This window comes from Acomys minous, assembly GCF_964271855.1.
Source record: "Acomys minous genome assembly, chromosome: 9".
Taxonomy (NCBI): Eukaryota; Metazoa; Chordata; class Mammalia; order Rodentia; family Muridae; genus Acomys; species Acomys minous.
The window spans coordinates 116272697-116300618 of NC_140490.1; the positions used below are offsets into that span (position 1 = coordinate 116272697).

Below are 27922 nucleotides of genomic sequence, written 5' to 3' on the forward strand. Positions count from 1 at the left end.
ATACCTTTCCCCTTAGTGGTACATAGGTCTGAGGCTTAATCTTTTCAATGCACATGACAAAACAAAAACAAACAAACAAAAAAACCAGTTTCTTTGTGTTATTGTCTCAGATTGTCATCTGTGAGTAAGCTGCTCTCCCAGGACCACGAAAACTTTAATCATTCTCTTTTTCAGTGCCTGACAAGGTCCGGGGAATCAGTGTTAGCAACTCGGCCAGGAGCGACTACTTAAAGGTGTCCTGGGTACACGCCACTGGAGACTTCGATCACTATGAAGTCACCATCAAAAACAAAAACAGCTTCACTCAAGCCAAAATCATTCCCAAGTCAGAAAATGAGTGTGTATTTGTTCAGCTCGTCCCTGGACGCCTGTACAGTGTCACTGTCAGTACAAAAAGTGGACAATATGAGGCCAGTGAACAAGGGAACGGGAGAACGAGTAAGTGGAGGGGTTATCAGAAGGACAGGTGGCTGGACTTGACGGTCACTGCGTAAATGCAAAGCCTGGGTTGTCTTTACTTCCTGATGAGTCGACTGTAGTCCCAGTGACTCTCATGCAGGGCTTACATCCTCCAGCCAAGCAACAACTTAAAACTGCAGAACATTTATTGGTAGATAAAAGCAAGTACGGTGACGGGGGAAGGAAAAACAAGTGTTTCATTTTTATTCCTTGTCTTCTTGCATCAAGGCATTAAGATTCTAGACAGCTTGTTTTGTCTTCTGATTGAGACCATAACTCACTTTATAATGACATCCTACCAACGTGTAGCATATAAGATTTATGTCAGGGAGGAAAAAAAATCACCACTCAAGTAGTTGCTTTCAATTTTTCTTGTTTAATTATGCATGAAGTAACTCAAGGTTTTTTCAGAGAGAGAGAGAAGCTTGGCAGTCCCTTGGGTGTGATTCATAGATTGGGTAGGTAAACTTGATCAGCCCTGTTCCCGAAAGATCTTCTCATTTCCCTCCCCAGTCCCGGAGCCGGTGAAGGGCCTCACACTTCTCAACCGGAGTACCGAGGGTCTCCATGTGACTTGGTCAAGAGCCAATGGGGACGTTGACCAGTACGAGGTCCAGCTGCTCTTCAATGACATGAAAGTCTTTCCGCCTATACACCTTGTGAACACCGCGACTGAGTATCAGTTCACCGCTCTCACACCAGGGCGCCATTACAAAATCCTCGTCCTGACCATCAGTGGTGACGTCCAGCAGTCAGCCTTCATTGAGGGCCTCACCGGTAATTTAAGCCTGACTGGACACAGCGATGTGTTTAGAATGTTTGAGAGTGCAAGTATTTAGATTAAGACGTGGAGGAGTGAGAGACTTGAGGGAAGCAGAAAGTTGTCCTGGTGGTGATAATGGCATTGTCGAGGAAGGATAATAAATGTACATTATGATACAGAGGTGCCAAGGAACCTTTCAGAGATAACACTGAGTGCATACTCCTAGGTAGGCCTTCTGGGGCACACAGATTGTATTACATATTTAATAAGTAACTCTTGTGATGGGGGTCCGTTCTTTGGAATTCTTTTAGGAGCTATCACACTTATTTAATAATATAAGCCGGCAGCTTGTTGGGGGGGAGGGGGCAGCCCATAGCAAAGTATATTCTATCCAGTTGTCACAACTCTATGACTTGTTACTGTTATTGCCCTGGAATTTTTTTTATGAAGGAACGTACATAGATTGAATCATTTTCCTCTTATCGCATAGCTAGGAAATAAGAAAACCAAGTCTTAGATAGAGACAGTCTAGCCAACCCCCAATATATGGCTACCATTTTCATTTCTCTGTGTTGGCCTTGAGCTCCCTCTGAAATTTCTCTCTTTAACTTCTGCTTGGGCAGAAGAGTCAGGGGGGGAAAAAAAGGCAATTTTGATTTTTTTTCACATACACAGTAAATGATAAAATGTTTAAAAGCGCAGCCTGGGAAGAGCCAGTGACTGAACCCAGACCTTGCACAGCTGGCAAGTGTTACAGCACTGAGCCACACCCCCAGCTGAGCTTGGAAATTTTAATTGAATATTCCCTCGGTGCATAGCTTAAGTTTAGCTTCTCTCTCAGTTCCCAGTCCTGTCAAGAATATTCACATCTCTGCCAATGGAGCCACAGATAGGTTGATGGTCACCTGGACCCCTGGCAGTGGGGACATCGACTCCTATGTAGTGTCAGCATTCAGGCAGAACGAGAAGGTGGAGTCGCAGACTATCCCCAAGCACATCTCAGAGCACACGTTCCTCAGGCTGGAGGCCGGAGCCAAATACAGAATCTCCATTGCTTCCATCAGCGGGTCCCTGAGCAACCAAGTGGATGCGCTCGGGCAGACAGGTAAGTACAGTGGCTGGCGAAGGCCCAGTGGGACAGTGAGTGAAGGCACTTAGCTAACTGATGAAAATCTAATTTAAAACTACTTAGGTGTGGACATTTTGTGGCAGTTTCAAGAGCATTTCTCGTCTTCACTTTGTATGTTTTTGTCCTAATAGAGTTTTTAAATAACTAAAGGTGATTGAAGAAATGTATATTTACTAAAGGATGTTTCAAATCTTATATATAGACAGAAGTCTTCATAACTATGCACTTTTCAAATTTTGGGTTTTTGCAAAAAAAAAATTCAAATTTTTTAGGGAATGAAAGTGCAGTCGTGCAGAATGATTTTAGAGACTTTTTCCTCAGTTGAGTTCTTTGCTCTAAGTGACCATGCCTGAGGTTTTGGGTTTTTTTCTTCTCTTGTTTCTTTGAAGTTCCAGCGTCTGTCCAGGGAGTCGTTGCAGACAATGCGTACAGCAGTAACTCCCTAACAGTAAGTTGGCAGAAAGCCGTTGGCGTGGCAGAAAGATACCGTATCCTACTTCTAAATGAGAACGGGATGCTTTTGAGCAACACCTCAGAGCCGGCTACCTCAAAGCAGCACAAATTTGAAGACCTAACACCGGGCAAGAAATACAAGATGCAGATCTTAACTGTCAGCGGAGGCCTCTCTAGTAAAGCAGCCCAGGCTGAAGGCCGAACCGGTGAGTAATACAACTTCCTGTCTTGTACCAGCTATATCCTTGTCTACCATGCTGTAGGCACTGTACGGTGAGAGAGCGAGGCCTGCTGGGAGAAGATGCATAGCTCTTGACACACTAGTCACATTCATCCCGACTTTGCATTCCCAGCGAGTCAGCCAGTCCACACAGGTTTGAGCCTGCTATACTCCAATTCTGACTTGTCATTAAAACCAAGCCTTTTAGTTGACTATGGCCAAGGTCAACTTTGCTGCACACTTAACCATTTGAAACGGTGCAAGTGTATTAGCATACGGTCTTCTAAGTTTGAAACAAGGACTAAAATAAGATGTCAGGTGGTGACAACATAGTTTCGAAGTTCTTCAGGGGGAAATCCACCCCCTCCCTTCCCTGACTTTCACATCCCTTGGCTCATGGTATGGCCCAGTAGTGATGTCATCTCAACTTCTGCATCTGTTTCCCTGATCTTCTGCTCCCTCCAGTTTTTGAGGACCTCCAGTCGGCATCAACACAGTGGTTACCATGGTTCCCTACCGCTGTCCTGTCCCTCAGCCAGCTACACGAGGGCATGCCTCAACCTGTCAGGGAGCCAGCACTGAAGTTCCTGCCTCTGTAGTTCTCCGTTGTGTGATTCCCTACCACCAGCTAAGGAGGGCTAAAATCAGCTCTTCTCAAAAATCTGCCCCAAGCCGGGCGTGGTGGCACATGCCTTTAATCCCAGCACTTGGGGAGGCAGGTGGATCACCGTGAGTTCGAGGCCAGCCTGGTCTACAAAGCAAGTCTAGGACAGCCAAGGCTACACACAGAGAAACCTTGTCTCGAAAAACAAAAAACAAAAAACAAAAAACAAAACAAAACAAAACAAAACAAAAAAATCTGCCCCAAAAATCTGAAGCAGAGAGAATTCTTCCAAAACCGTTTTACAAGAGCAACACTATCCTGATACCAAAGCCGGATAAGAATACAACAAAAAGGAGATTATGGATTAATATCTCTAATTAGCATAGATGCAAAACAGATGCAAAACTTCTCAGCAGAACACTAGCAATTCTAACCCAGGAGCGTGCAAACAAGACCACCCTTTGTAATTGAGAGGACTTACCTCGTGGATGCTAGGATAGTTCAACATGTGCAAATATGTGTCTAATATCTCCCTAACACAGAGAAAGCACCCAGCACCATTCAGCTGCTCTACATGATTTAAAAATAAAAAATAGAAGAACAAATTTGATCTAGAAGAAGCATAACAAAAGTTGTGTATGAGGAAAATTTGGCCAACATCATACTGAATTCGAGGAACACTGAGAACTTTCCACTGAGATCTAGAGCAGCAATTCTCAACCTTCCAAATGCTGCGACCCTTTAACATAGTTCCTCATGCTGTGACCTCCAACCATACAATTATTGTCATTAATACTTTATAACTTTAATTTTGCGACTGTCATGAATCATAACTGTGTTTCCCAGCGGACTTAGGTGACCGCTGTGAAAGGGTCATTTCGAGCCCCATTATTTAATTTATAGTAGATAAAGGATATGATGAGATAGTTCCTTGTTGGGGGTAGGTTGGCTTGGCTTTTGTGGGGGGGGGGTTACTGTGTGCTTGTTTTTGTTTTGGGCCAAGGTTTTTCCAACCTAGCTCTGGCTAGCCAAGAGCCCACTACGCAGACCATAATGGCCTCAAACCTCAGGTACTCTCCTCTTACCACAGCCTCCTGAAAGCTGAGATTTCAAGCGTGCACCACCACTCCCAGCAAACAGTTCTTACAGAATTCATATGACCAATAAACTTATGGTAGAAAAAATGCTTAGGTATATAAGAATTTTAGAAACACTTCTGGTTAAGACCCCAGTGAAAATCCCTAACCTATGCCACTTTTAGAATGATCTGGGTCTTTCCTGTTGTTCTTTTTTCTCCTATCCCTAAATCCATTTTTTTTTACTACTGTCCACCTTTCCCTTTCTGTCCACCCCCTCTTGTCCTTGGGCCTCCCCTCTGAAGCCCAGTGATCATCTATGAGCCCTCAGTTAGCACTCAGAGATAATCTTTGGATCTTTCATCTAATGGGCATCAGAAAAATACTTAGATGCACAGAGCAAATCAACATTTATTCTGCATGTTAAAAGTATCTGTGAGGATAATTTCCCGTCATTGTTTCCTGTTCTCTGTGGCCCTTTTTTAAACTAAATGCTTCAGCATCAGTAATTCACAAATTTCATAATTCTTTAGTTTTGGGGGGACCCATGTCTTTGTTGTTTGTTTGGGGCGGGGAATAAGATTTACCGATGGACATTCAATAACAAAAGGATCTCACAGCAGAAGCCCTCGCAGGTGATGGGTCGAACGCCTGTCCTGAACACAACGTATGGACTTGACCCCACAGCCTCCAGGGATGGGCACCTTCTCAGCCACCGTACATGTCTTCACACTCACAGGCCTCAAGCTTGACAAAGCTCCACCTCTTTGAGATGTAGATCTTCCTGTGGCCGTGGAATCTGGGAGCATGGCTCTCCATTCAAAGTCACATGGTGCACCGAGACAGAGATTCGGCCACATGGACTCTGGCCACGATGTCCTAAGGCAGCGGTTCTCCGCCTTGCTAATGCTGTGTGCCGCCCTTTAATACAGTTCCTCCTCACATTGTGGTGACCCTGACCTTACAATCATGTTCTTTGCTACTTCACAACCGTAATTTTGCTTCTGTTACAACTCATAATTTAAATATCTCATATTCAAGAATCTGATGTGTGGCCCTTGTGGGGGTGGGGGTCATGCCCCAGAGGTTGAGAACCACTGCCTTAAGTCTTCCCAAAAGCGCATAAATGTTTCTCTGGAGCACAGACCTATCCAAGTGAGAGACAGGAATGCCATCTGGAAAGGGCTGACGCCAAGGTCTCACTAAGAAGCTGCTGTTTGAATCTGTTGAAATGCAGGGATGTTGTTTGTGTTTGGGGAGGGCTGCGTCTACCAAGGTGTCCATCCTGGACTGTGCCAGGAAATCAAAATCCGCTGACCCGTTCTGCTGTTCCTTGACTCTTTCAGTCCCAGCAGCTGTCACCAATCTGAGGATCACAGAGAACTCCACCAGACACCTGTCCTTCGGCTGGACTGCCTCGGAGGGGGAGCTCAGCTGGTACAACATCTTTCTGTACAACCCAGACAGAACGCTTCAGGAAAGAGCTCAAGTTGACCCGCTTGTCCAGAGCTTCTCTTTCCGGAACTTGCTACAAGGACGAATGTACAAGATGGTGATTGTTACTCACAGTGGGGAACTGTCTAATGAGTCCTTCATTTTCGGCAGGACAGGTAAGAGCAGGCCCAAACAGGACTGGGTTGCAGGGGAGGCGTCACAGTATCGACCGGCTCAGCTTTGCTTTGTTCTTCCTTCCCTGTTCTGCCCAGAGTGTAACTTCGTATGAATGTGTGTCCTTGAGACTTTTGACCCTAACTCAAACTAGGTGTGAGTTGTGTCTACTTATTCTATTGGCATCTGTTTCTTTGCCTTTGTTCAATTATCTGGTGGGATTTATGAAAAATTAACCCAGTTCCTCTACTTGCCAGCAACCTCCTCAAAAGAGGATTGTAAACCCTCATGTCTCTAGTCAAACTATGCCCCGCAACTTCCCACAAGGAATAGATGGAGAGCAGAGCAGGTCTACCCAAGGGTGTGTGTGTGTGTGTGTGTGTGTGTGTGTGTGTTAGAAGCAGAGCTCTAGCTAAAATGAACAAGAGTCCCAGGAAAATGGGAGACAAAAATCTCTCTGGGCTGCGAATAAGTTGAATCATACTCAATTCTTCCTCATTTTACAATTGCTTTTTAGTGAGGTGCCAGGCACACGACTCCTGGAAAGTACCAAGGACCAGGAAAGACAGCTCCTGACCTTAGAGAGAGAAGAGGGTTGGGACAGGACACTTTAAAGGGAGGTGACTTTGAAACACCTTAAGTTCCGCAAAATGAGCATGTCCTGACCATGGCTTGGCAGAACAGGGCGTTATGTTAAACCTGAGGGCATTTCAGCTGAGATCTGATGGTGAAAGGAGAAATGTGAAGAAAGTGCCCTAAGGGCAAGCAATGGAAAATTCCTACCTTTCTCCCAAAGGGACTAAAAAGGAGCCATGACAAGCTCAGACCTCAAATAGCCTAGATGTCACCATTGTTATCACTGTGCTTGGTCAGGGCAACAAAACATTGATAAGCAGATAGTGGGAGATGTGCGTGTGTGTAGTGTGAGCCCCCAATGCCGACACTACCTAGTGGGGTTCCACATTAGAGGAGGGAACAAATCTTCATTACCCAAAAAGATACCAAAAAAAACAAAAAACAAAACAAAACAAAACAAACAAACAAACAAAAACACCAGCTTAAAGAAATACCTATGGAGCAGGTAGCATTGTGACTGGTATCTATTGCAGCAGAAATGACTCCGAGCACTATTTTCCTAAATCGAGGTTATGTCCAAACAGACTTTAACATGAAAGAAAATGACATAACTGGGAAGCCAAAGGTAGACCAGGCAGTAAAGAGGCTCAGGGTGACTATGGGATGCTGGCTGTCAGGCAGGTGGGTCAGGAGAGGAGGAGCCGAAACCATCGTTTGGGTCTTCTAGAAGCCAATTGGCACGTTGCCACCTGGTACTAATAACTGCTAAGGATCCCATTGTGAAGAATTGCCGCGTGTTTTGACTCATTTTGATCTCCACCCATCACTACCCCCACGAGAGCCCACGTGAGCCCCACGTGAGCAGCAGGAACCCATAGCGTGCACAACTGAACCACATGCCCGCACAGCCCAGGTCCTCCCTGTGGGCCGCCATGGCTTTGCACCTGTCATGTTCTCAGTGCGAGTTTTTTTCCTTTCAGTCCCAGCTGCCGTGAATCACCTCAAAGGATCCAATCGGAACACGACAGACAGCCTTTGGTTCAGCTGGAGCCTGGCCTCTGGGGACTTTGACTTCTACGAGCTGATTCTCTACAACCCCAACGGCACGAAAAAGGAAAGCTGGAAAGACAAGGGCCTGACGGAGTGGCGTTTCCAAGGCCTCGTCCCCGGAAGGAAATACACACTGTATGTGGTGACCCACAGTGGGGACCTCAGCAATAAGGTCATCGGGGAGGGCAGAACAGGTAAGAAGCCCATTATGACTTTAACGATAAGGTGGGTGGGTGGGGGGGTGAGGGCGGGAAGCGCCTGCTGCTCAAGCATGAGGAGCCAAGTTCAAATCCCCAGGACCCAAGTAAAGTGGAGCCTGGAAGCAGAAGCGTATGTCTGTAATCCTAGCGCCCTCCTAAGGCATGATGGGAGGTGGAGGACATAGGAAGCTTGTAGACAGCCAGCCTGGCATAAACAGGGCCAGACACCAAAGACACCAGGCCTTAATCAAGGTAGAATGCAAGCATCCAAGGTTGTCCTCTGACCTTCACAATGCACCATGGGATGTTTACATACTCTCATTTCTCTCTCTCTCTCTCTCTCTCTCTCTCTCTCTCTCTCTCTCTCTCTCTCTCTCTCTCTCTCACACACACACACACACACACACACACACAGAGGCATATGCCCTACACAATGACAAGATAAAACCAAGATATGCACTAGGTTCTCAGTTTTGCACTGTCACTCTCCTGCATGAAGCCAGGCAGTTTACTGAGCACCTCAGCCTCTGTTTCCACGTCCGTAAAATGAGGACAGTTATACACATTGTCATTGTGTTGCTGTGGAGCAGCCTCTCCTAAATGCTGTTACGCCTTGCGTGCACACAGATGATCTCTTGTGACACCTCAGAGTCCGTCTTCAACATTATCTGAAGCTGGGCAGAACTGCCTCTGAACACCAGGCATACGGCTTCCAAATACGGTGGGATAGTTTCCTGCACACGTAACCTGCTCAGGGCACTCTCATGCTCTGTAGCTCTATAGTCAGGAAACTGGTTATGAATATTTAAGAAAAGACATACAAAATACTAGATAGAGCCTTCTACACGGTAGTTACTCTAAAAGAAAGTGTCCACATCTATCGTTAGCATCTTAGCCTTCTGTTCATTGAAGGAGATCTGATGTCCAACTCAGTGCTCTGACTCTGTAATGTCACAGATCTGATTGTGTGATTTTTCCCCCCGTTTTATTTTATGTGTAGCCCCAAATCCCCCCAGTCTTTTGTCATTTGCCGATGTTGCAAACACTTCCTTGGCCATCACCTGGAAGGGACCCCCAGACTGGACAGACTACAATGACTTTGAGCTGCAGTGGCTCCCCGGAGACGCACTTACTGTCTTCAACCCCTACAGCAGCAGAAAATCGGAAGGGCGCATCGTGTATGGGCTCCGCCCAGGAAGGTCCTATCAATTCAGTGTCAGGACTGTCAGTGGTGATTCCTGGAAAACCTACAGCAAACCAATCTCTGGGTCTGTGAGGACAAGTACGGCTTGTTTCACTTATCTTGGGTTTCAAATGGGACGAGAGGACCATCTCGTCGGGGCTTGGGTTGGATGCACTATTTGGTTTGAGATGGCTGGATCTGGATTTGGGTACGGGTCTCCTTTGCTCTCTTCATTCACTCAGCAATGACAACAAACCTCAACAAAGAAGTGATCTCTGTCCCCATGCAGCTTGGGTGGACAGTACTATCACTAACAGGAAATTGTATTTTGGGTGTGAAAGGGAAATACATGTCACCGGATTCATGTCAGAGGCACTTGACCCCAAACAAGGAGGCCTCCTGAAAGAAGCAACACCTAAATTAAAACGGAGCGAGAAGCGGAATTAACCAGGTAGAGGCAGAAAAAAGAAACGGAGAGTAGGTAGAGAAAGTAAGACGCCGAGAGGCCCAGAAAGAGAAGGGAGAAATGTGGAGGAGCCGGAGGAAGTTTAACTGGGCAGAGGATTGGCACAAAGAGAATCTGGCCCAAGTGGCGTATTTGCTGCCTTTTCAATGCAGGACTTCACCCAGAAGCAGGCTGCCCCACACCCACAGAGGCATCACAGGCATACTTTACATTGCAGAAACTTACTCCCAGTAGACAGTAGAAAATAGATTGCTAGATTCCTTCCAGGTTTCTGTAGGAGAGATAGGAGGAAGGAGATGGAAGTTAGCACGCGGAGGTCATGTGTCACTCAAGTTATTTTTCAGCCTTGTCTTCCACGGAGTTCACATTTATTGAGTGATGACTCTGCCAGCCAGTGTTCTGGGTGGCAGTACATGTTTCCTCTGTTAAATGATTATAATAACTATATGAAGTAGAGATTCCTAATTTCCCTCACATACAGGTGGGTTTAGAGGTGGAAAGTCCTTTATTGTCCCAAAGTGTTGGTGAAAACTTTGTATTCAGGCTCAGGGGCCTTGCCTCACCTTCTGCCTTGCCAGTTCCCGTGTGTTCACCTGTGGTTTTCCAAGCATGTTAGGGGTTTTCTAAAGAGACAGTGCTTTTGCTTTTAGTGAGGTTTTTATTATTGTGTTGTTTGGGTTTGCAATATTGAAGAGAGAACCCGTGGCCTTGCGTGTGCTGGGCAAGTGCTCAGTTACCTAGCCACATCCCTAAGCTACGCGTTAAACTATTTCCTTCACACTTGTTTGTCTATTTACATTTGTGTGTGCTTTCATGACTATGCACATGTATGTATGCCACGGTGCACACATATATAGAGATCGGAGAACAACTTAAGGAAGTCACTTGTGTCTCCTTATAACTGCAGATTCCAGGGAAAAGCCTCTGGCCATCAGGCTTGATTGCAAGTACTTTTACCTGCTGAGCCACCTCACTGGCCCAGTTTGTTTCTCTCTTTTTCCTTTCCTCTTTTTTTGTCTTCCAAGACAGAGTTTTTCTGTATCCCTGGATGTCCTGGAACTCACTCTGTAGACCAGGCTGGCCTTGAACTCACAGAGGTTCGCCTGCCTCTGCCTCCAGAGTGCTGGGATTAAAGGTGTGTGTGCCCACCACAGCCCTTAAACATGTTTTTCAAGGTGAAGTTTAGTAGCCAGGAATTTTCCTTAAAGACCCTTAAAAATATCTTCCCCCCCAGAAAGAAATTCAGTAAATTGTGGAGACTGTCAAATAGTTATCCCCAGTGGTGCTGGAGGAAATGTCTTCCACACGGCTGAATTGTGTCTCTCCCCATCACTTTGACAGAGCCAGACAAAATACAAAACCTGCACTGCCGCCCTCAGAACTCCACAGCCATTGCCTGTTCGTGGATACCACCCGATTCTGATTTTGATGGCTATAGCATTGAATGCCGGAAAATGGATACCCAGGAAATCCAGTTTTCCAGAAAGCTGGAGAAAGAAAAGTCTCTACTCAACATCATGATGTTAGTCCCTCATAAGCGGTACCTGGTGTCCATCAAGGTGCAGTCAGCCGGTGTGACCAGCGAGGTGGTTGAAGGCAGCACAATCACTATGATAGACCGTAAGTGTTCCCAAAGGTCAGCATGGCCTTTGCGTCTCTCTTGGCCATCTCCGTCACTGCCATTTGCTTGCACATAGTCCACATGCACAGACCCCTGTCTCATTATTACTTGGAGAAGAGGATCAAATGGCTCCAGGAAAATGGTGACATTTCTCTGGGTAAAGTTCTCTAGTCGCTAACACGTCAGTGTTAAAGTGCCTGTTAAGAGTGGCGATATCACCGTCTTGCCAGATATAGTTAGTCTAGACCTAGTGGAGCTCTTAAGGCCACTTGATGCTACAATCTGAGGAAATCCTGCAGAGAAGACACCCCTTACATTATGCCTGAGGTGCCACGGGCAAATCGTTTCATCTGCCTACTTCCTTAAGGAGAAGAGGAGCCTTTCTTCATGGAGGCTTTAATCACACCCCCTAGTGCACAGAGGCTGACCTGTTCAGGAAGAGAAAGTATCCCAGTGACCCTTCTTGGCTCTTTTTTCAAGGCCCCCCTGCACCACCTCCGAATATCCGCGTGAATGAAAAGGACGTGCTGATCAGCAAATCTTCCATCAACTTCACTATCAACTGCAGCTGGTTCAGCGACAGCAATGGAGCTGTAAAGTACTTCACCGTGGTGGTGAGAGAGGCTGACGGTAAGTAATGGAGAATTAATGAACCCAAAGACACAGAGCTGCCTTCTTGAAGGTCATGTGAGGCCTCCTTCTACGACAGAGTCTGAAGAGTAGAAAATTAAAATTTTAATACTCCGTTCTGTGTCTGTTGGATGCAGGGAGGCAGTTACGGGTGAAGCTATCCCAGGGGCTCTTGGCAACAAGTCCTGTTATCTTTCAGCATAATGATTAAATGAAAGGAGAATAATAAAAATAACAAAAACAATAGCCACCGAGCTGAACAATTGTCCACACTTACAAACTCAGCACTTAAGGAGAGACAGGAGGACTACTGTGAGTTTAAGCCCATCCTATGCTACGTAGCAAGACTTATTTAAAAAAAAAAAGAAACAACAAAGACCATTTTTAGAGCCTTTACTATGTTCCAAGCATTATTGGAAATACATGACTATCATCCTGGACACCCATCAATTTTGTTTACTCCTTTTTTTAATTTTATTTTTTAGTTCTGCCATTAAGTAGCAAAATATCTCAGCACCTTTTATCTCTCTTTGTCCCAAATGCCTCTGACAGCCACATACTCCCAAACTATGCACCGATTCACAAAACCTCCCAAAAGCCTGCAAGAGAGAAATGGTGTCCATTTGAAGTATCACTCCTTTATGGGGTTGGTGTCTCTGAGTTCTGTTTGCCTGCTCTTACTGTTGTTGGTTTTGAACAGTATATTCCATCATGTGGTTTTGTAGAATACACAGGGCCAACCCAGCTTCCACAGACTGGACCAGTGCTGTGCAATGACTGTCACACCATTACACGTGACTGAATTGTGCACTTTAGAGTTTGTTATTGACACATTCTGTCAAAGAAGCTCCAGGAGGTGTTGTATTGGGGGTTCATGCACTCAAGTATTCAATACTGTTAAGGTCTTAAGTGTTCATTCTCCAAGAGAGATGTGCTCACTGGCCTTAGTCTGTTTCACCTTCCTTGTATTTCTCAGAATCATTGAAGGTGCTATACATGAATGCCCTAAGCATCTCTGACCAATTTTGAGCCATTTACAGGTAAAGGGGAATTTTAAAACATAACAATCACTGGAACAATTTATGGACTAAATGGTATTTTAGTTTCACTGGGTATTTAACAGTCTATATGGTTTATATTCTATTTAGTTGTACTAAATTGGTTATGCATAATTAATTAAATAATTTCAAGGGTCAATGGTGCATCCCTGATCTCCTCACATCCTGTACTTGGAGATAAATTTGTGAGCTGTGGATAGACTTTAATTAGGCAGCAATGAAGATAATGTGTTTCCACACGCATCTAGGGCAGTGACCAAAATCTTACACATGGCAAAGCAGCCTGCTCTGTTCTCCACAACCAGGTAGGCTCAGTTACTGGTATCCTCGGACTTGGGTGACGGTCCCTTGGTATCTAACAATAACAATCCATCCATATACACTCATCCTAAAGGCAATATTCATTTTCATATATTGCCAACAAAATGATATCTCCACTTCAGGAAAGGCAAATCGACGGCAAAACCAGTCAAATGCAGGAGGCCAGTTAGCAGCTGGATCTTAAAGACTGGCTAAAGGGCAGAGCAGAAGGGACATATAGAAGGAGGGACCCAGAGGACCTTTTGAAAGGTGCTTTGGGGTTTCAGCAGAATGCTTAGGAACAGAGCTGTAAAGAAGAACCCCAAAGTCTCTGTCTCAAGCTTTTCTAAAGTGGCCTCAGAGTAGAACATCGGGAGGACCTCAGTTCTTGGAACTAATCACTTCTGGTCAATTCCTTCCCTCCCCACAAATCTGCTTCCCCAAATACAGCATAAATAAAATACCAATAAATCAGAAAAAAATATTTCTAAAAGATACTCACCGTGAGCAGATCTTATTAAGCAAAGTCCAAGGTGCTATGACAAACCCACTTCTTGAAGAACATTTCTTATTGGTTATGCTTTTATTTCCCCCCTTACACAACATCAAAACTAGTTCATAGTGCCCATACACAGCAGGCTGGGCAGACAAGGAGGACATTCTGGGAGGTCCTCAGAGTAAGCAGACAAACGAGCCAGGCTCACACTGTGCTCAGGCTACCGCAGCAAGACCACTCTGAATGCAACGTTGTCCTTGGGGAACAACTGCTCTGCCTTGGGACATGATTTTTCTCATCCCCTCTCTGTCTCCCAGGTCACTGGAGTGTCCGCGGCTACAGTGAGATTGACAGGGTAGAGAAGTTATTAAGTAGCTTCACTCTCTTGATGAGAAATTACCAGTCATCTGGCGCCATGGCACATGTTAATCACGTGATGCAAGTGAACAATCTGATCTTCTAGAGAACTGATTGTGCATGTGTGTGATTATAAAATTATTTGTACTTATTTTTAGAAAAGTAGTTTCATAGCAGCTTTTGAGATTGCAGAATATGTACTACGGAATAACCAAAGACAGTGGGTGAACATGGATGGAGCCTTAGGGACATAGCACACAACACACACACACGTGCACATACACACATGTACACACACAGGCCCACACATCTTTAACTGTGAATTCTCTCCTGCAGGCATGGATGAGCTAAAACCAGAACAGCAGCATCCCCTCCCTTCCTACCTGGAATACAGGCACAACGCCTCCGTTCGCGTCTACCAGACCAATTATTTCGCCAGCAAATGTGCTGAAAGCCCCGACAGTGGTTCTAAGAGTTTTAACATTAAGCTTGGAGCAGAGATGGACAGCCTTGGTGGAAAATGTGATCCCAGTCAGCAAAAATTCTGTGATGGACCACTGAAGCCGCATACCGCCTACAGGTTAGATGCATTGCCATCGCTTGTTAGAGAGACGTACAACATTATGAGGTAGTCAGCCACCTGAGCACCTGCTGCTTATGAGCTCCTGGAGATTAATAGCCTACGCTTCCAGAGCACTCTGTATTACAGAGAGCAATTTATAAAAGTTGGGCTTCTGCCTCCATTCTCAGGTAATGTGCAAGGAGGGGTTTCAACGTCGTACAAAAAGCTCCAATTCATTGTTTGAAGCACTGAGGGGCTTTTAATAAATCGAATTTCCCCCCTCCTGCAACTGCATTAGCATTTGTCAAGTCATTTACGATGCTCACTGTTGTGAAACTCTTCAAGTAGGCTGAGTTTAGGGGGACCCAAACATTATGGAGTTCCGTCACACACTGACAGCGAGACTGAAATGACGCTCGCTCTCTGAGGGGTGGAAACATGAAAGTGCAAGTGTGCTAGGGTCCAGGCAGAACTCTTGAGGAGCCCTGACTGAATAGGGAAGCACCTGTTCCTCCCTCTGAAGGAGATGAGCACAGCAGCTGTTAGTTGTTGGCCCCCAGAAGGCACAGCTGCAGCCAACAGAGGCTTCCATGGCTAGGAGTGTTCGGCGTTCTTCTTCCTCAGTGTGTTTGCAAAAGTAAATAGAGGCCCCAGTCAGCATCCTCCAGAGAGAGGAAACCCGTCTTGGAAGATAAGGCTACAGACATCCAAAATTTTGTTGGTGGTGGTGGTAATTTTTTGTTGTTATTGTTGGTTGGTTGGTTGGTTTTGATTTTTGGTTTTTGTTTTTTTGAGACAGGGTTTCTCTGTGTAACCTTGCCTGTCCTGGACTCGCTTTATAAACCAAGCTGGCCTCACAAAGATCCTCCCACCTCTGCCTCCCTGAGTGCTGGAATTAAAGGCCTGTGCCACCATGCCTAGCTAGACATACAAAATTATTATTTCCTCAGAGAATGGACATCCTCTCTTGGGCGTTGTGGCAAATCTGAAAATCCAGGCAAAAGGGTCAGCAGGCAGGTTCCCCGAGAGCCAGTGTGCATCCTGGTTGGTGAATGTTGGGGTCTTGCTGACTCTTACATATTTTGAGTGCCACTCTAACCCCTGACTCCATTAAGTTCGCTGTGGCATGGCTCTCCTACATGTCTGAATCTTTGAATTGTGCTTTTGTGGTCTTTGGGAAGCATCTCAAAGATCCACTCCTGCTTATAAAGCCAGCTCAATCTTCAGCCAGCCCCACACCACACCTGCCAACCCTAGCTCAGGGGTTATATTCGCCCTTGGTATCACTAACAGCCCCTAGCCCTACATCCTTTGAATCCTAAACTTTCCTCATGGCTTTTACCCCTCTACAGAATTACTTATCCTCTTCACTAGACTTCAAGGGTTCAGTGTAACTGGGGAGATAGACATGACATTGGTGACAGAGCAGCACACCAGGTACTCGGCACAACATGGCTCATAGGATGCTTATGAGCAAAGGGACCAAGCAAGACAAACCCTGAAGCGTAAAAGAAGGTATAACTTCTCAAAGCACACGGAAGAACCACACAGTAAATGGCCTCACGTAATTAGAACTCTGCCCGTCTCAGTGATAATCACCGTAGTGACACTTGATGTTGTCAGTCGTCTTCTTTTTTAAATCCTATGCCCATTGCTCGGTGGTACTCATGATCACCGGACACACTGTGTCCATGGGCTTCTGTAACGGTAGAGATTGTGTCTTTGTTTTTTTTTTTTTTTTCCCTCTTACCATCCTTGGCTCCTAGAAGAAGGACCTACACACTGCAGGAGCTCAGTCAATATGTGATGAGCAAGTCAGTGCATGCCTGCATGAACCCGTGTCTGTCTGCTTCCGTAACTCATCTCACCCTATGTAGGAATAACCAGCTACCCAGTGGTTCCCCCTTGAACAGGACCTTTAGCCGGCTTGACTATGCTGAGTCACCGATTTGCATCTAAATAAACTTGTTTTTCTTTCAGAATCAGCATCCGGGCTTTTACACAGCTATTTGATGAGGACTTGAAAGAGTTCACAAAACCTCTCTATTCAGACACGTTTTTCTCTTTGCCCATCACCACTGAATCAGGTACGGCTTTCGTCCACCCAGGCCCTCTCTAGGCACAGTGTGATCTACAAGAGCCTCCAGTGGGGGAGGAGTGGCCACCGGCCTGATGGTGGGGGATATTTATTTTCCCTTGGATTTTTAATCCCCACATGACCATGGACTGATGTGGATCAGAGAGATTACACCAGTTCTATAAAACAGACCAGAAGGAGATTAACCTAAAGGAAGGTGGAAGTACATGATGTTCTTCCACTAAAATAATGAATTTCTAAGTGAATGGAAAACATTCATACTAAGAGCTTACCCAGATCAAAGTACAAGTTGGCACCAACAGGTCTCTGTTGCAGGTGGGGCAGAAAATACACAGACAGAGCTGTTTTTCTGTTTCCACAAGTTCAATACTGTGTATCAAAAGATGTTCAAGAGCCAAACTGTGTTTGTGCTAATTATATAAACAAGCTTTCTTTTCATTTTACTGCTCTCTAAACAGTCGTATACCTGAAACAGCATCTGCATTGTATACCGTTCTAAGTCAACCCAGAGGTGTCCTACAGCAAGCAGGAGGTGGGGGGGGGGGGTGCTATGCCAATAATACACCACCATTTAGGCGTGGGAGCCGGGGAAGCACTCCCCCTCAAACACTAGGGGCATGTGTACATGTAAAAGAGGGGGTGAAGAAACCACTAAAGTATTGATTATGATATCCCAAAATAGCAAGGGTAAAGTTGATTTTTTTTTTTTGTCTTCCTTTTGTTTGTTACATTTTCTTTTACATAATTTAAAGACTCTCCAGCTCAGTAGGTAGAAGGAGCTTGCCTCCAAGCCTGGCTACCTGAATGTGATCCGCCAGAATCCACATAGGAAAGACAAGAAGCAAGTTGCCCTCTGGCCTCCACACTCACACCACAGTACACACATGCATGCAATGAATAAATTAATTAAATTTCTTTATTTTAAAAATAAATACAAATGTTCACTTGGAGGGCACTGTGTCATTTCTCACCAGGAGCCCTGTGGTGGAGCTCTTGCCTGATACCTGGGAGGACCCAAAGCTACGCTCAGCCTGTGCTGGTCTCTCCCACTGCATGATGAAGGCTGGCCCAGCCTCACAGACCTTCCTATCTGTTTCTGGCAAATACAGGGATAATCTCCTCCATCTCAGGCCAAATAGGGATCAGAAGCCAGCTAAGAGGATTTAGCTGTGTTTGTCTGTAATTTACTGGTTAAGTAGAGGCTTTGTAAACACAATTCTTTCCTATTTGAACTATTATTATACAACAACAAAAAAATTATGTAGTTCCATAAAAGAAAGTGCTAAGCAAATATTCAAAGTAGAACCATAAGCACATTAAAAGGAAAATGATTGTGTTGGTTTGATGAGTAATGAAAGCCAATATAGAATCAGCAGATCTAATGTCTAAGAGTGGGGTTCACAAAGTGGGCTGCTCCACAGAAGTAAACAGGAGAGGCAAAATAGGAAGACTTTTCAAAGAGGAAGCACAGGGGGAAGTCCAAGTGACCCCGAGCTACGAAGTGATGTCTTAGGTAAAATATCAAAAACATAAGAAAAGAGAGAAAGATAAACCACTGGAGTTTACCAAAATGAAAACCTTTGATATTTGAAAAGACAGCATCTAACAACTGCGAAGGTGGCCCACAGAATATGAGAGAAATATTTGGAAATTGTCAATAGTCAGTGAACCCTTACATTGTAATTCAACAATAAGGACAAACAAAGCTGGCAGCTGAGAGCTCTGGCTGCTCTTCCAGAGGACCTGGGATTGAGTCCCAGCACCTGCACAGTGCCTTGCAACAATCCAGACCTCCAGTTGCCAGGGCTCTGACACCCTCTTCCAGGCTCTTCAGGCGCCAGGCATATATGGTGCCCACGCATACACGGATAAGCCTTGAATACATCACGCTAAGTTAGCAAAGCCAGTCACAAAAGCCGCCTCTTATGGCTTCGTTTATATTAAATGCCCAGAGTAGACCTGTGTAGATGAGGAAAGGGAGTTAGCTGGGCCCAAGCTGGGGAAAAGGAGAAATGGAAAGTGACCAAGAGATAGGAGGCTTCTCTGCTGGACACTAGAGTTTTATCAAGTTATTTGTGGTGATGTGTGTAAAAACACTGTGTGCACTAAAGACTATAGAATTCTACCATTGGGCTAGGTGGGTTATATGGTGTGTTAATTATAGCTCAATAAAACTTCCAGATATTGGATGTGATGGTATACATTTGCAATCCAAGGTATCAGGGATTAGAAAGAAAGAAAGAAAGAAAGAAAGAGAGAGAGAGAGAGAGAGAAGGAAGGGCTGGAGGGTGGGGGAAAGGGGAGAAAGGAAAGAAACGGGAAGAAAAAGTAAAGACAGTAAATGTGAGAGTTTCTTAAAATAACTTACTAATGGACTGGGTTTTCTAAAACCCCAGAGACTGTGTGATTCTTCACACAGAAGGAAGGCTGGTAACAGTGTCACATGTCATGTCATCAACTCCCAAAGTTGATAAACTTTTTACTCTGGAACCAACCTGCCTATAATATGAAGCAGGCATGCCTTCATCTCAGCTGCCTGCTGTCAGCTGCTGGAATAGTCAACACCTCACTGCGGGGGTTGGGGGTTGGGAGGGCTGGGGGTGAGGGGCCTTGAATGGCACTAATAACACTGCTACTAAGGGAGAGAGCTTTCCGAGCTTTCATACTGGCTCCTTACCACAGATTTCCTCTCCTTTCCTCTGTTTTCTTCCACCTTGGTGACTGCAGAGCCCTTGTTTGGAGTTATTGAAGGTGTGAGTGCCGGTCTGTTTCTCATTGGCATGCTGGTGGCCCTAGTCGCCTTCTTCATCTGCAGACGGAAAGTCAAGTAAGTTCAAAGATGTCTTTAGTGATCAGGCTCACAAAAGTAGACATGCTACTAAAAATGCCCTTTGGCCTGAATGGGGAAAATAGTTTTGTTTCTCCAGGTGAAATTACCATAGTTTCCTTGGTTAAAAAATTAATTAATTGCTGGGCGTGGTGGCACACGCCTTTAATCTCAGCACTCGGGCGGCAGAGGAAGAGGCTGTGAGTTCGAGGCCAACCTGGTCTACAAAGCAAGTCCAGGACAGCCAAGGCTACACAGAGAAACCCTGTCTCAAAAACAAAACAAAACAAAACAAAACAAAACAAAATAATAATAATTAATTAATTAATTAATAATAACAAGAGTCAAACTCTGACTCCATGACTCACAGCTCTCCAGATTTGCTATATACAAATGAAGGCCTGAGAGGAGGGCTCACCAGTGACTGAGAGGCATCAGTAGAGCTATTAAAATATGAAACAAAATCCTTTTGTGCAGGTCCAACAGCTGAGGTGGTACTTAGACTCGTGACGACAGAGACGGTTCCAAACCGTGTGTCTACAGAATGTCCTGAAAAGTATGGCTGGCATCACCGTCTTGGGATTTGCCAGCCATGCTAATTTCAGAAAGAACTTAAACAAAGGAGAGAGCTAGCATGCACTTTTCAGTTGCTGCCATCTCCTTTCCCTGACCCAAAGAGATGCTGGCTAAATGCAGGCTTCCATGGAATGTGAAGATTTCACATTTGCACAAGTGTGTACAGCCTTCATATGTGGGAGAAGTCTTAGGAACCAAGTAACGTAGTTAGAATAAAGAAATCTGTGTCCTGTGTTTCAGCCACGGCCGGGAAAGGCCGTCCGCCCGCCTGAGCATCCGTCGGGATCAGCCTTTGTCTGTGCACTTCAATCTGGGCCAGAAAGGGTAAGTGTCACCGTTTCCTTCGCTCGGTTCCCTGAAAGACGGTATTCTGTGAGATCCGCTAACACGGTCCCTCTTTCTCTTTTGTCTGTCTCGCAGCAACCGAAAAACTTCTTGGTAAGTGAAAATGTATTAATTAATCTGCTTTTGAAACACAGCTCAGACTGGCTATAGCACTTTTCCCGTTTCTTCAGTAACTATTGCTTTCTCTTGCTTTATTTTTAATTACAGCCCCATAAAGATAAACCAGTTTGAAGGGCATTTCATGAAGCTGCAGGCTGACTCCAACTACCTTCTGTCCAAGGAATATGAGGTACCTGTGAAGCTTTTGCTCCCCACCCATAGACCCCCCCCTCTTGAGCACTGCTGTGAAGTCACAGTCGGGGGATGCCTAAGGTCCCAGCAGAGCACCTGTTGCATCTGACGCGGCTCACCGAACAGCATTCCACCTATTCTCAGAGGCTAGTTTAAGCTGGAACCACACAGCAAACAAAGTACTTTCTGGGTCAGTTGGTGGAGTGAACGCATTTCAGTTTGGCGCTGTCAGTTCCTCAGCCTGGACGTTTGCTTGCCTGGGAACCAGTGTAGTTTGGCAATAAGTACCCGGGCTTTGAGCGTGAGTCTCAGCCTTGCCACTTGTGTCCTGGAGCGCGGTACTCGTGATCCCTCGGCTCCTCTGGAGGATGGTGTTAGGGGCCCATCCCACGTGGGGTTGTGGAACTGATCAGACGTTCTGCAAACCCTGTCTCGTGCACATAGCTTTACGTCGCTTCCTATCTCAAGGGTTGTAGGAGTTGCCTGGGTTTCTATTCTCCACTCACCAACTTTTTTTTTTTTTTAACTTAACAGGACTTAAAAGATGTGGGACGAAACCAACCATGTGACATTGCCCTCTTGCCTGAGAATCGAGGGAAAAATAGATACAACAACATATTGCCATGTAAGTTTTGTGTTGGGATTTGTGAGGCTGTCACAGAAAAACCGCATAGACACGTGTGCACTCACGTGTATGTGTGTGTGTATGTATGTATCTATGTATGTGTGTGTGTATGTATGTATCTATGTATGTATGTGTAGAATACATGGATATGTACAGTCTATGGCCCTAATGACTTTAACAAGGAATAATTTAAGTCTTCCTGCACTTCCTTCACAAGCGCAATGGCTACCCAGTTGGCATTCCCCTTGTCCTTCCCCCGCCCCCTGGGTTTTTCGAGACAAGGTATCTCTGTGTAGCCTTGATTGTCCTGGGCTCCCTTTGTAGACCAGGCTGGCCTTGAACTCACAGCGATCTGTCTGCCTCTGCCTCCCGAGTGCTGGGATTAAAGGCATGCACCACCACGCCCGGCTCACCCCATTTTCCTTCTTACCCTTTCTCCTTAGAATCTCAGGGATCTATCAGAGTTAAGGGCAGGGCTCCGACGGGCTCACTTGGGTTCACTTTATAGTTTCCAGTCAATCATCTTTAAGAAATCAGTCAGGTAAAGCAGCTGAAGGCGGTACTTCCGGATGGTATTCATTCCAGACATGAAAGAGAGCCAGCCAGCGCATTAAGCAACTGTAACATCGCCAAAACAAAACCACAGATAGGGGTTCACATGGTCTCATGCGCCCACTGTTTATGTACCACTGCTGGAGGCCCACCTCTTGAGCACAGATGGGACCACTCCTCTTGAGGCTGCTGTGGAGATTGGAAATGAAGCAATCTAGCATCACATTGTGCTAGACGCGACACAGCAGCACACCTTTCAATCAATCTCTTTCCAGATGATGCCTCAAGAGTGAAGCTGTCCAACGTAGACGACGACCCGTGCTCTGACTACATCAATGCCAGTTACATCCCTGTAAGTGAACTCCAGGCCACAGCGCTCAGGGTGACGCGTGGGCGATGTCTACGAGGGAGGTGCCACTTCTTCTGTGCTGCCCCACTGTTCTGTCTATGAACACTTGCAAATTTTAAAAAGACTGTGTCTGGTGGCTGCCAAACACAGGCTGTTCAGGGCGATCACTGCTAAGGCCTGTTTATCACAGCGGTGGTGGTCAGATGCAACTCTCACTGGCCCGATGCGTGTTTAGAGGTTCTTTGCTTTCTGTGGCCCTGAGATAAGGAAGGTTAGAGCCACTCAATAGAGATGACCTGCCCCCCCCTCCACCCTGCCCCGCCATTGGTAAGGCTGCCATGCTAGAAGGCCCAACCTCTTGCTACTTGGACCTGTAGAAACCACACACACACTTCACAGTGGTGTGAACTTCTGGGACCTGATATTGCCTTCCATCTTGCCAACTTCCCTCATGCCCCACAGGGAAAGCAGCGTTAAAGGTCAGAGAAACCTAGATTTTAATTCCAGTTCTGTTCCTAGCTGGCTCTGTGACAGAGCAAATTCTGTTACCTCATCAAGACCTTAATTCCTTTCCCAAAAATGTAGGAAAATACCTCAAATTACCATCTATACATTGAATAAATACAATCTAGTTAAATGATACCTACAATCTGAACACTGGGATATATAAAGGGGTTATGTTTCTGAGAGGACTGTGTTGAACAATCAAGATATCAAAAAGTTACTGGGGAGTGCCATGCTCACCAGGCCAGAACAGCGTCTCCTACACGAACAAACACCAGCATCATTCAGCCTTCAACACCATTTGTCCTGATCCAGCAGAGATAGGTAGAGCCCGGCACTCCGCATTTCTCACAAGCCCTTGTGTGATTCCATGCCTGCCAGCCAGAGGACCACACTGGGTAGCAGAGATTAGAGGTTACCACAGAGCGTGTAGGAGGAGAATGCCACCCAATAGCGAGAAGGATGAAAGATGACTTCAGTCAAACAGACAAGGTGCTAAGGATAAATAAAGATTAGGCAGCCGAGAAGCACTGTGTGGGTGGTTGGGTTGTGTGGATGGCAGAGCTGGTGTAATACAGAGATTGTGAGCGAGGGCAATGACACAATGAGCCCCCACTAAGATTCCAAGCAACTCTATGTTGCTGAAACGAAGACTGGCTTAGCGAAGATATCTAGGTCACCATGGTCAGGATGGAGTCAGATCCCCCAAAGCCCAAAGCCACTGCACACCATCTGGCGGAAGCCCAGGCATCAGTGGCTTGTTTTCCATTACATTTCCTTTACATGGCAGCATTTCCCAAATTATTGTGATGTCAACTATCCAAATTGAACAATCTACACACACATGCACCCAAAGGCACACACAGACATACACAGGCACACATAGATGCGCACGCACACACACACACACACACACACACACACACACACACACACACAAGAGTAAAGCCATTTTTTGTATTGTGCATGGAGTCCTGCGTTTGCCTTTACAAACAGATCCAGCTGATAAAAGAGAGTGCAGCTTTTAACAATAGTCCACTGCTCGGGCCTTTGTTCTTCCTGCTGCCCAGCCTTGACACTTGAGCTCATATCTTAATTCTCAACTCCAGGGCCTGGCAGACATCTCCATATCATCCGGGCTACAGGCTAGCTCTTTGTTTACAGTTCCGAAGAGGCCCATTGTCTCTGACTCTGCATATTGTAAATTCATTCCAGGGTAACAACTTCAGAAGAGAATATATCGCCACTCAGGGCCCACTTCCTGGCACCAAGGACGACTTCTGGAAAATGGCGTGGGAACAGAACGTTCACAACATCGTCATGGTGACCCAGTGCGTTGAGAAAGGCCGAGTGAGTAAACAGCTTTTTCTGCCTCCCTGCCTTTGCTTTCTTGCTGTTATCCCTGTTCACCCGAAGTTACACCACCACCGGCAGAACCAAGGAGAGACCGTGGGAGAAAGCTGTCGGGATTAAGCCGCTTGCTTATAACAGAATATGGATCCCTTTTAAACTTCCTGGTCAGACGTCTCATTTAAACCTGTTTGCATGTGAAGCCTGAGATGCGCAGGGTAAACATGAGTGGAAAGAACACCCGACTGACAGCGTGTGTGCCCCAATCTTCAAAGTGTGGGTAGGGAGAGAGCCTCCCAGCGGTGAGGGGGCCTCTCAGGAAGAACTATTTTAGGCTGTGCGGGCAGACACGAAGTGAAGTATCTACGTGAGCTATTATTCAAACCTCTTATATTTATAATCTTCATTTATAATGTCTTATATTATGCAGCTACTTTTAGGATTAAAAAGAGACTAAGTGTTTAATATGTGTATGTTGGATTTCCAGACTATCTTCCATCACCCTGGCTAGAACAGGACCTATGCCCTTCTTTGCACTATCTTTGTTTGATAATATTCGTATGAGATATATGTAATGACAAATGCTGACGAAATGCCTAGACTGTGTGCATAGCCACGTACACAGAAATTCAGTATAATCTGCCTGCCTCACCATACACACTAAAATAAAAGCCATGTTTATACACACAGAAATGCAAATGTATATTTATAGTCAATGAATTTGCATCTTGCAACATATATCGATGTAATAGGTTCCGCAAAACATAACCTAAAAACAAACACTCAAATCTCGTTCCTTACCTCTTTATGCATATAAACACAAGTTTAGCTGAAGTTTCCAAATTCTTAAAGGTCTCTTTGCCCCATGGCCCACTTAAGAAAAGTGATTTTTTTTAAAAAAAAGTGAGCAAAATAAAGCCAGGAAGACAATGCTTTCCTCTGCTGGGTTGGGTCTTTCTTGAGAGGGAGCGCTTCCCCCTTATCTTTGAAGTTCTTGGGGGGTGGAATTCTAGGTGTTATGCACACTATGCAAAACTCATAGGCCACTGAGCTGTGGCCTCAACCCAAAAGCTTGGTTGGCTGGTGGACCAGGACACTGAGGGACCTCCCCCCACCCCACCCCACCCCACCCCCAATCCTCAAGCTGTCCCAAGAGTGAATAAATGTAAACATTGGGATTTGGACCTGCTTTGGGTGGAAGTTTCTCTCTATCCGTTGGAAGGAGAGTTGTGCAACTCTGTGACTGGCCATGAGCAGGTGACAGAAGGTAAACAGTCAAGTTGCTTTAGCAGCTGACCTGGATCCCTGTCTCAGCAAGGGACTTTGAGGGGAGGGAGAGTCCAGATCTACATCACTGTCATGTCTCCAGACTTAGCCTTTTCTGTTTGTTCTCTTCTAGGTAAAGTGTGACCATTACTGGCCAGCGGACCAGGACCCCCTCTATTATGGGGATCTCATCCTGCAGATGGTTTCAGAGTCGGTGCTACCTGAGTGGACCATCAGGGAATTTAAGATATGCAGCGTATGTTAGTTTGCTTGACTTCCTTTTAAAACCCAACTTAGAAGCCAGGTACTGTAGTACATATTTAGAATGCCAGCATTTGGGAGGTGGAGGCAGGAAGACGTTCAAGGTCATCCTCGAATACCTAGAGAGCTTGGGGCAAGCCTGGGCTACATGAGACCTTATCTTAGGAAAGGAAAGGAAAGGAAAGAAAAGGGAAAAGGGAAAAGGAAAAAGGAAAGAGGAAAGGAAGAAAGGAGGGGAAGAAGAAACAACCCAACATACGAAGAGGAGACTTGTAAATCCTGCTTTCGCTGGTTCACAGCCTGTATTTCAGACCCTGGGAGCTCCGTTGTGACACAGTTGTCAGAGGTTGTCCCTCTCACTGCCCCTTCTCCACCCTTGCAGGAAGACCAGTTGGATGCACACAGACTCATCCGTCACTTCCACTACACAGTCTGGCCAGACCATGGCGTCCCAGAGACCACCCAGTCCCTGATCCAGTTTGTGAGGACTGTCAGGGATTACATCAACAGAAGCCCAGGGGCTGGGCCCACTGTGGTGCACTGCAGGTACGAGCGCCCTGAGAGGCAGTGGTGGTGCTGGGCCCACTGTGGTGCACTGCAGGTAGAGTGCCCTGAGAGGCAGTGGTGGTGCTGGGCCCACTGTGCACTGCAGGTAGAGCGCCCTGAGAGTCAGTCATGGTGCTGGGCCCACTGTGGTGCACTGCAGGTACGAGCGCCCTGAGAGTCAGTCATGGTGCTGGGCCCACTGTGGTGCACTGCAGGTACGAGCGCCCTGAGAGGCAGTCATGGTGCTGGGCCCACTGTGCACTGCAGGTACGAGCGCCCTGAGAGGCAGTGGTGGTGCTGGGCCCACTGTGCACTGCAGGTAGAGCGCCCTGAGAGGCAGTCATGGTGCTGGGCCCACTGTGCACTGCAGGTACGAGCGCCCTGAGAGGCAGTGGTGGTGCTGGGCCCACTGTGCACTGCAGGTAGAGCGCCCTGAGAGGCAGTCATGGTGCTGGGCCCACTGTGGTGCACTGCAGGTAGAGCGCCCTGAGAGGCAGTGGTGGTGCTGGGCCCACTGTGCACTGCAGGTAGAGCGCCCTGAGAGGCAGTCATGGTGCTGGGCCCACTGTGGTGCACTGCAGGTAGAGCGCCCTGAGAGGCAGTGGTGGTGCTGGGCCCACTGTGCACTGCAGGTAGAGCACCCTGAGAGGCAGTCATGGTGCTGGGCCCACTGTGGTGCACTGCAGGTAGAGCACCCTGAGAGGCAGTCGTGGTGCTGGGCCCACTGTGGTGCACTGCAGGTAGAGCACCCTGAGAGGCAGTCGTGGTGCTGGGCCCACTGTGGTGCACTGCAGGTACGAGCGCCCTGAGAGGCAGTCGTGGTGCTGGGCCCTGCCTGTAGGAGTCTGAGGCAGTGCACAGGCTTGTGGCCCTGAAGGCTTCTCCAGCCCGCTGGCCTCTCTGTCTTTCCCTAACCTCATCCTTCTTCACAGCTTCGACTTCTCCACTTCCTTCACCTCCCACTTCATTCTCCCCCTCGCTCTCTTCTTATGTCCTTTCCTACCACATGAAATTCAGAATCCTTAAGTGACTCCCGTGCCCTCCATAATGGGCCCATCTTACCATCAGTTCAATTTCCCACCTCTTCCTCTCCCATTGTACACTAGAAGTTGACTCTACAAGTTTATTCTTTTGTTTTGCTTGCTTCTAATTTTTTAAATTATTTTTTTTTTAGATTTTCATACAAGCCAATAAGTTTCATTGTCACATTTTTATACACAAGCATCCTTATTCTTTATTTTTATGTGTTATCTCCCCCACAGACCTCTCCCATAGCCTCTGCCTCCTTCTGGTAGGTTCTATCCTTAACCCCTTCTGCTTTAATATCACATGTACTCCACTATCTTCCTTTTATTTATTTAGTTTTATCTTATTTCTTAAGATTTTTGTCTCCCCTCTCTTGGCTCCCTTTCTGGTGTCATTACACACACACACACACACACACACACACACACACGCACGCACGCACATGCACATGCACAAGCATTTGTGTGCACACTCGTACATATAATGTATTAGTTG

The 27922-nt window shown here is 46.2% G+C and overlaps 1 protein-coding gene across 2 annotated transcripts in view; it reads left to right on the forward strand.

The window, feature by feature from the left end:
• PTPRB (protein tyrosine phosphatase receptor type B) overlaps positions 1-27922 on the forward strand; it is a 110351-nt gene that overhangs the window by 63395 nt on the left and 19034 nt on the right. For both annotated transcript variants that reach the window (XM_084794132.1, XM_084794133.1), the window contains 20 exons: positions 175-438; positions 973-1236; positions 2064-2327; positions 2741-3010; positions 6051-6314; positions 7869-8132; positions 9139-9420; positions 11129-11407; positions 11889-12038; positions 14586-14829; positions 16792-16898; positions 19637-19736; positions 20553-20636; positions 20733-20750; positions 20865-20946; positions 21483-21573; positions 22401-22477; positions 24194-24328; positions 25728-25850; positions 26238-26401. In XM_084794132.1, coding sequence (XP_084650258.1) covers positions 175-438; positions 973-1236; positions 2064-2327; positions 2741-3010; positions 6051-6314; positions 7869-8132; positions 9139-9420; positions 11129-11407; positions 11889-12038; positions 14586-14829; positions 16792-16898; positions 19637-19736; positions 20553-20636; positions 20733-20750; positions 20865-20946; positions 21483-21573; positions 22401-22477; positions 24194-24328; positions 25728-25850; positions 26238-26401 — 3526 coding nt within the window. The remainder of the gene's footprint in view (positions 1-174; positions 439-972; positions 1237-2063; positions 2328-2740; positions 3011-6050; positions 6315-7868; positions 8133-9138; positions 9421-11128; positions 11408-11888; positions 12039-14585; positions 14830-16791; positions 16899-19636; positions 19737-20552; positions 20637-20732; positions 20751-20864; positions 20947-21482; positions 21574-22400; positions 22478-24193; positions 24329-25727; positions 25851-26237; positions 26402-27922) is intronic.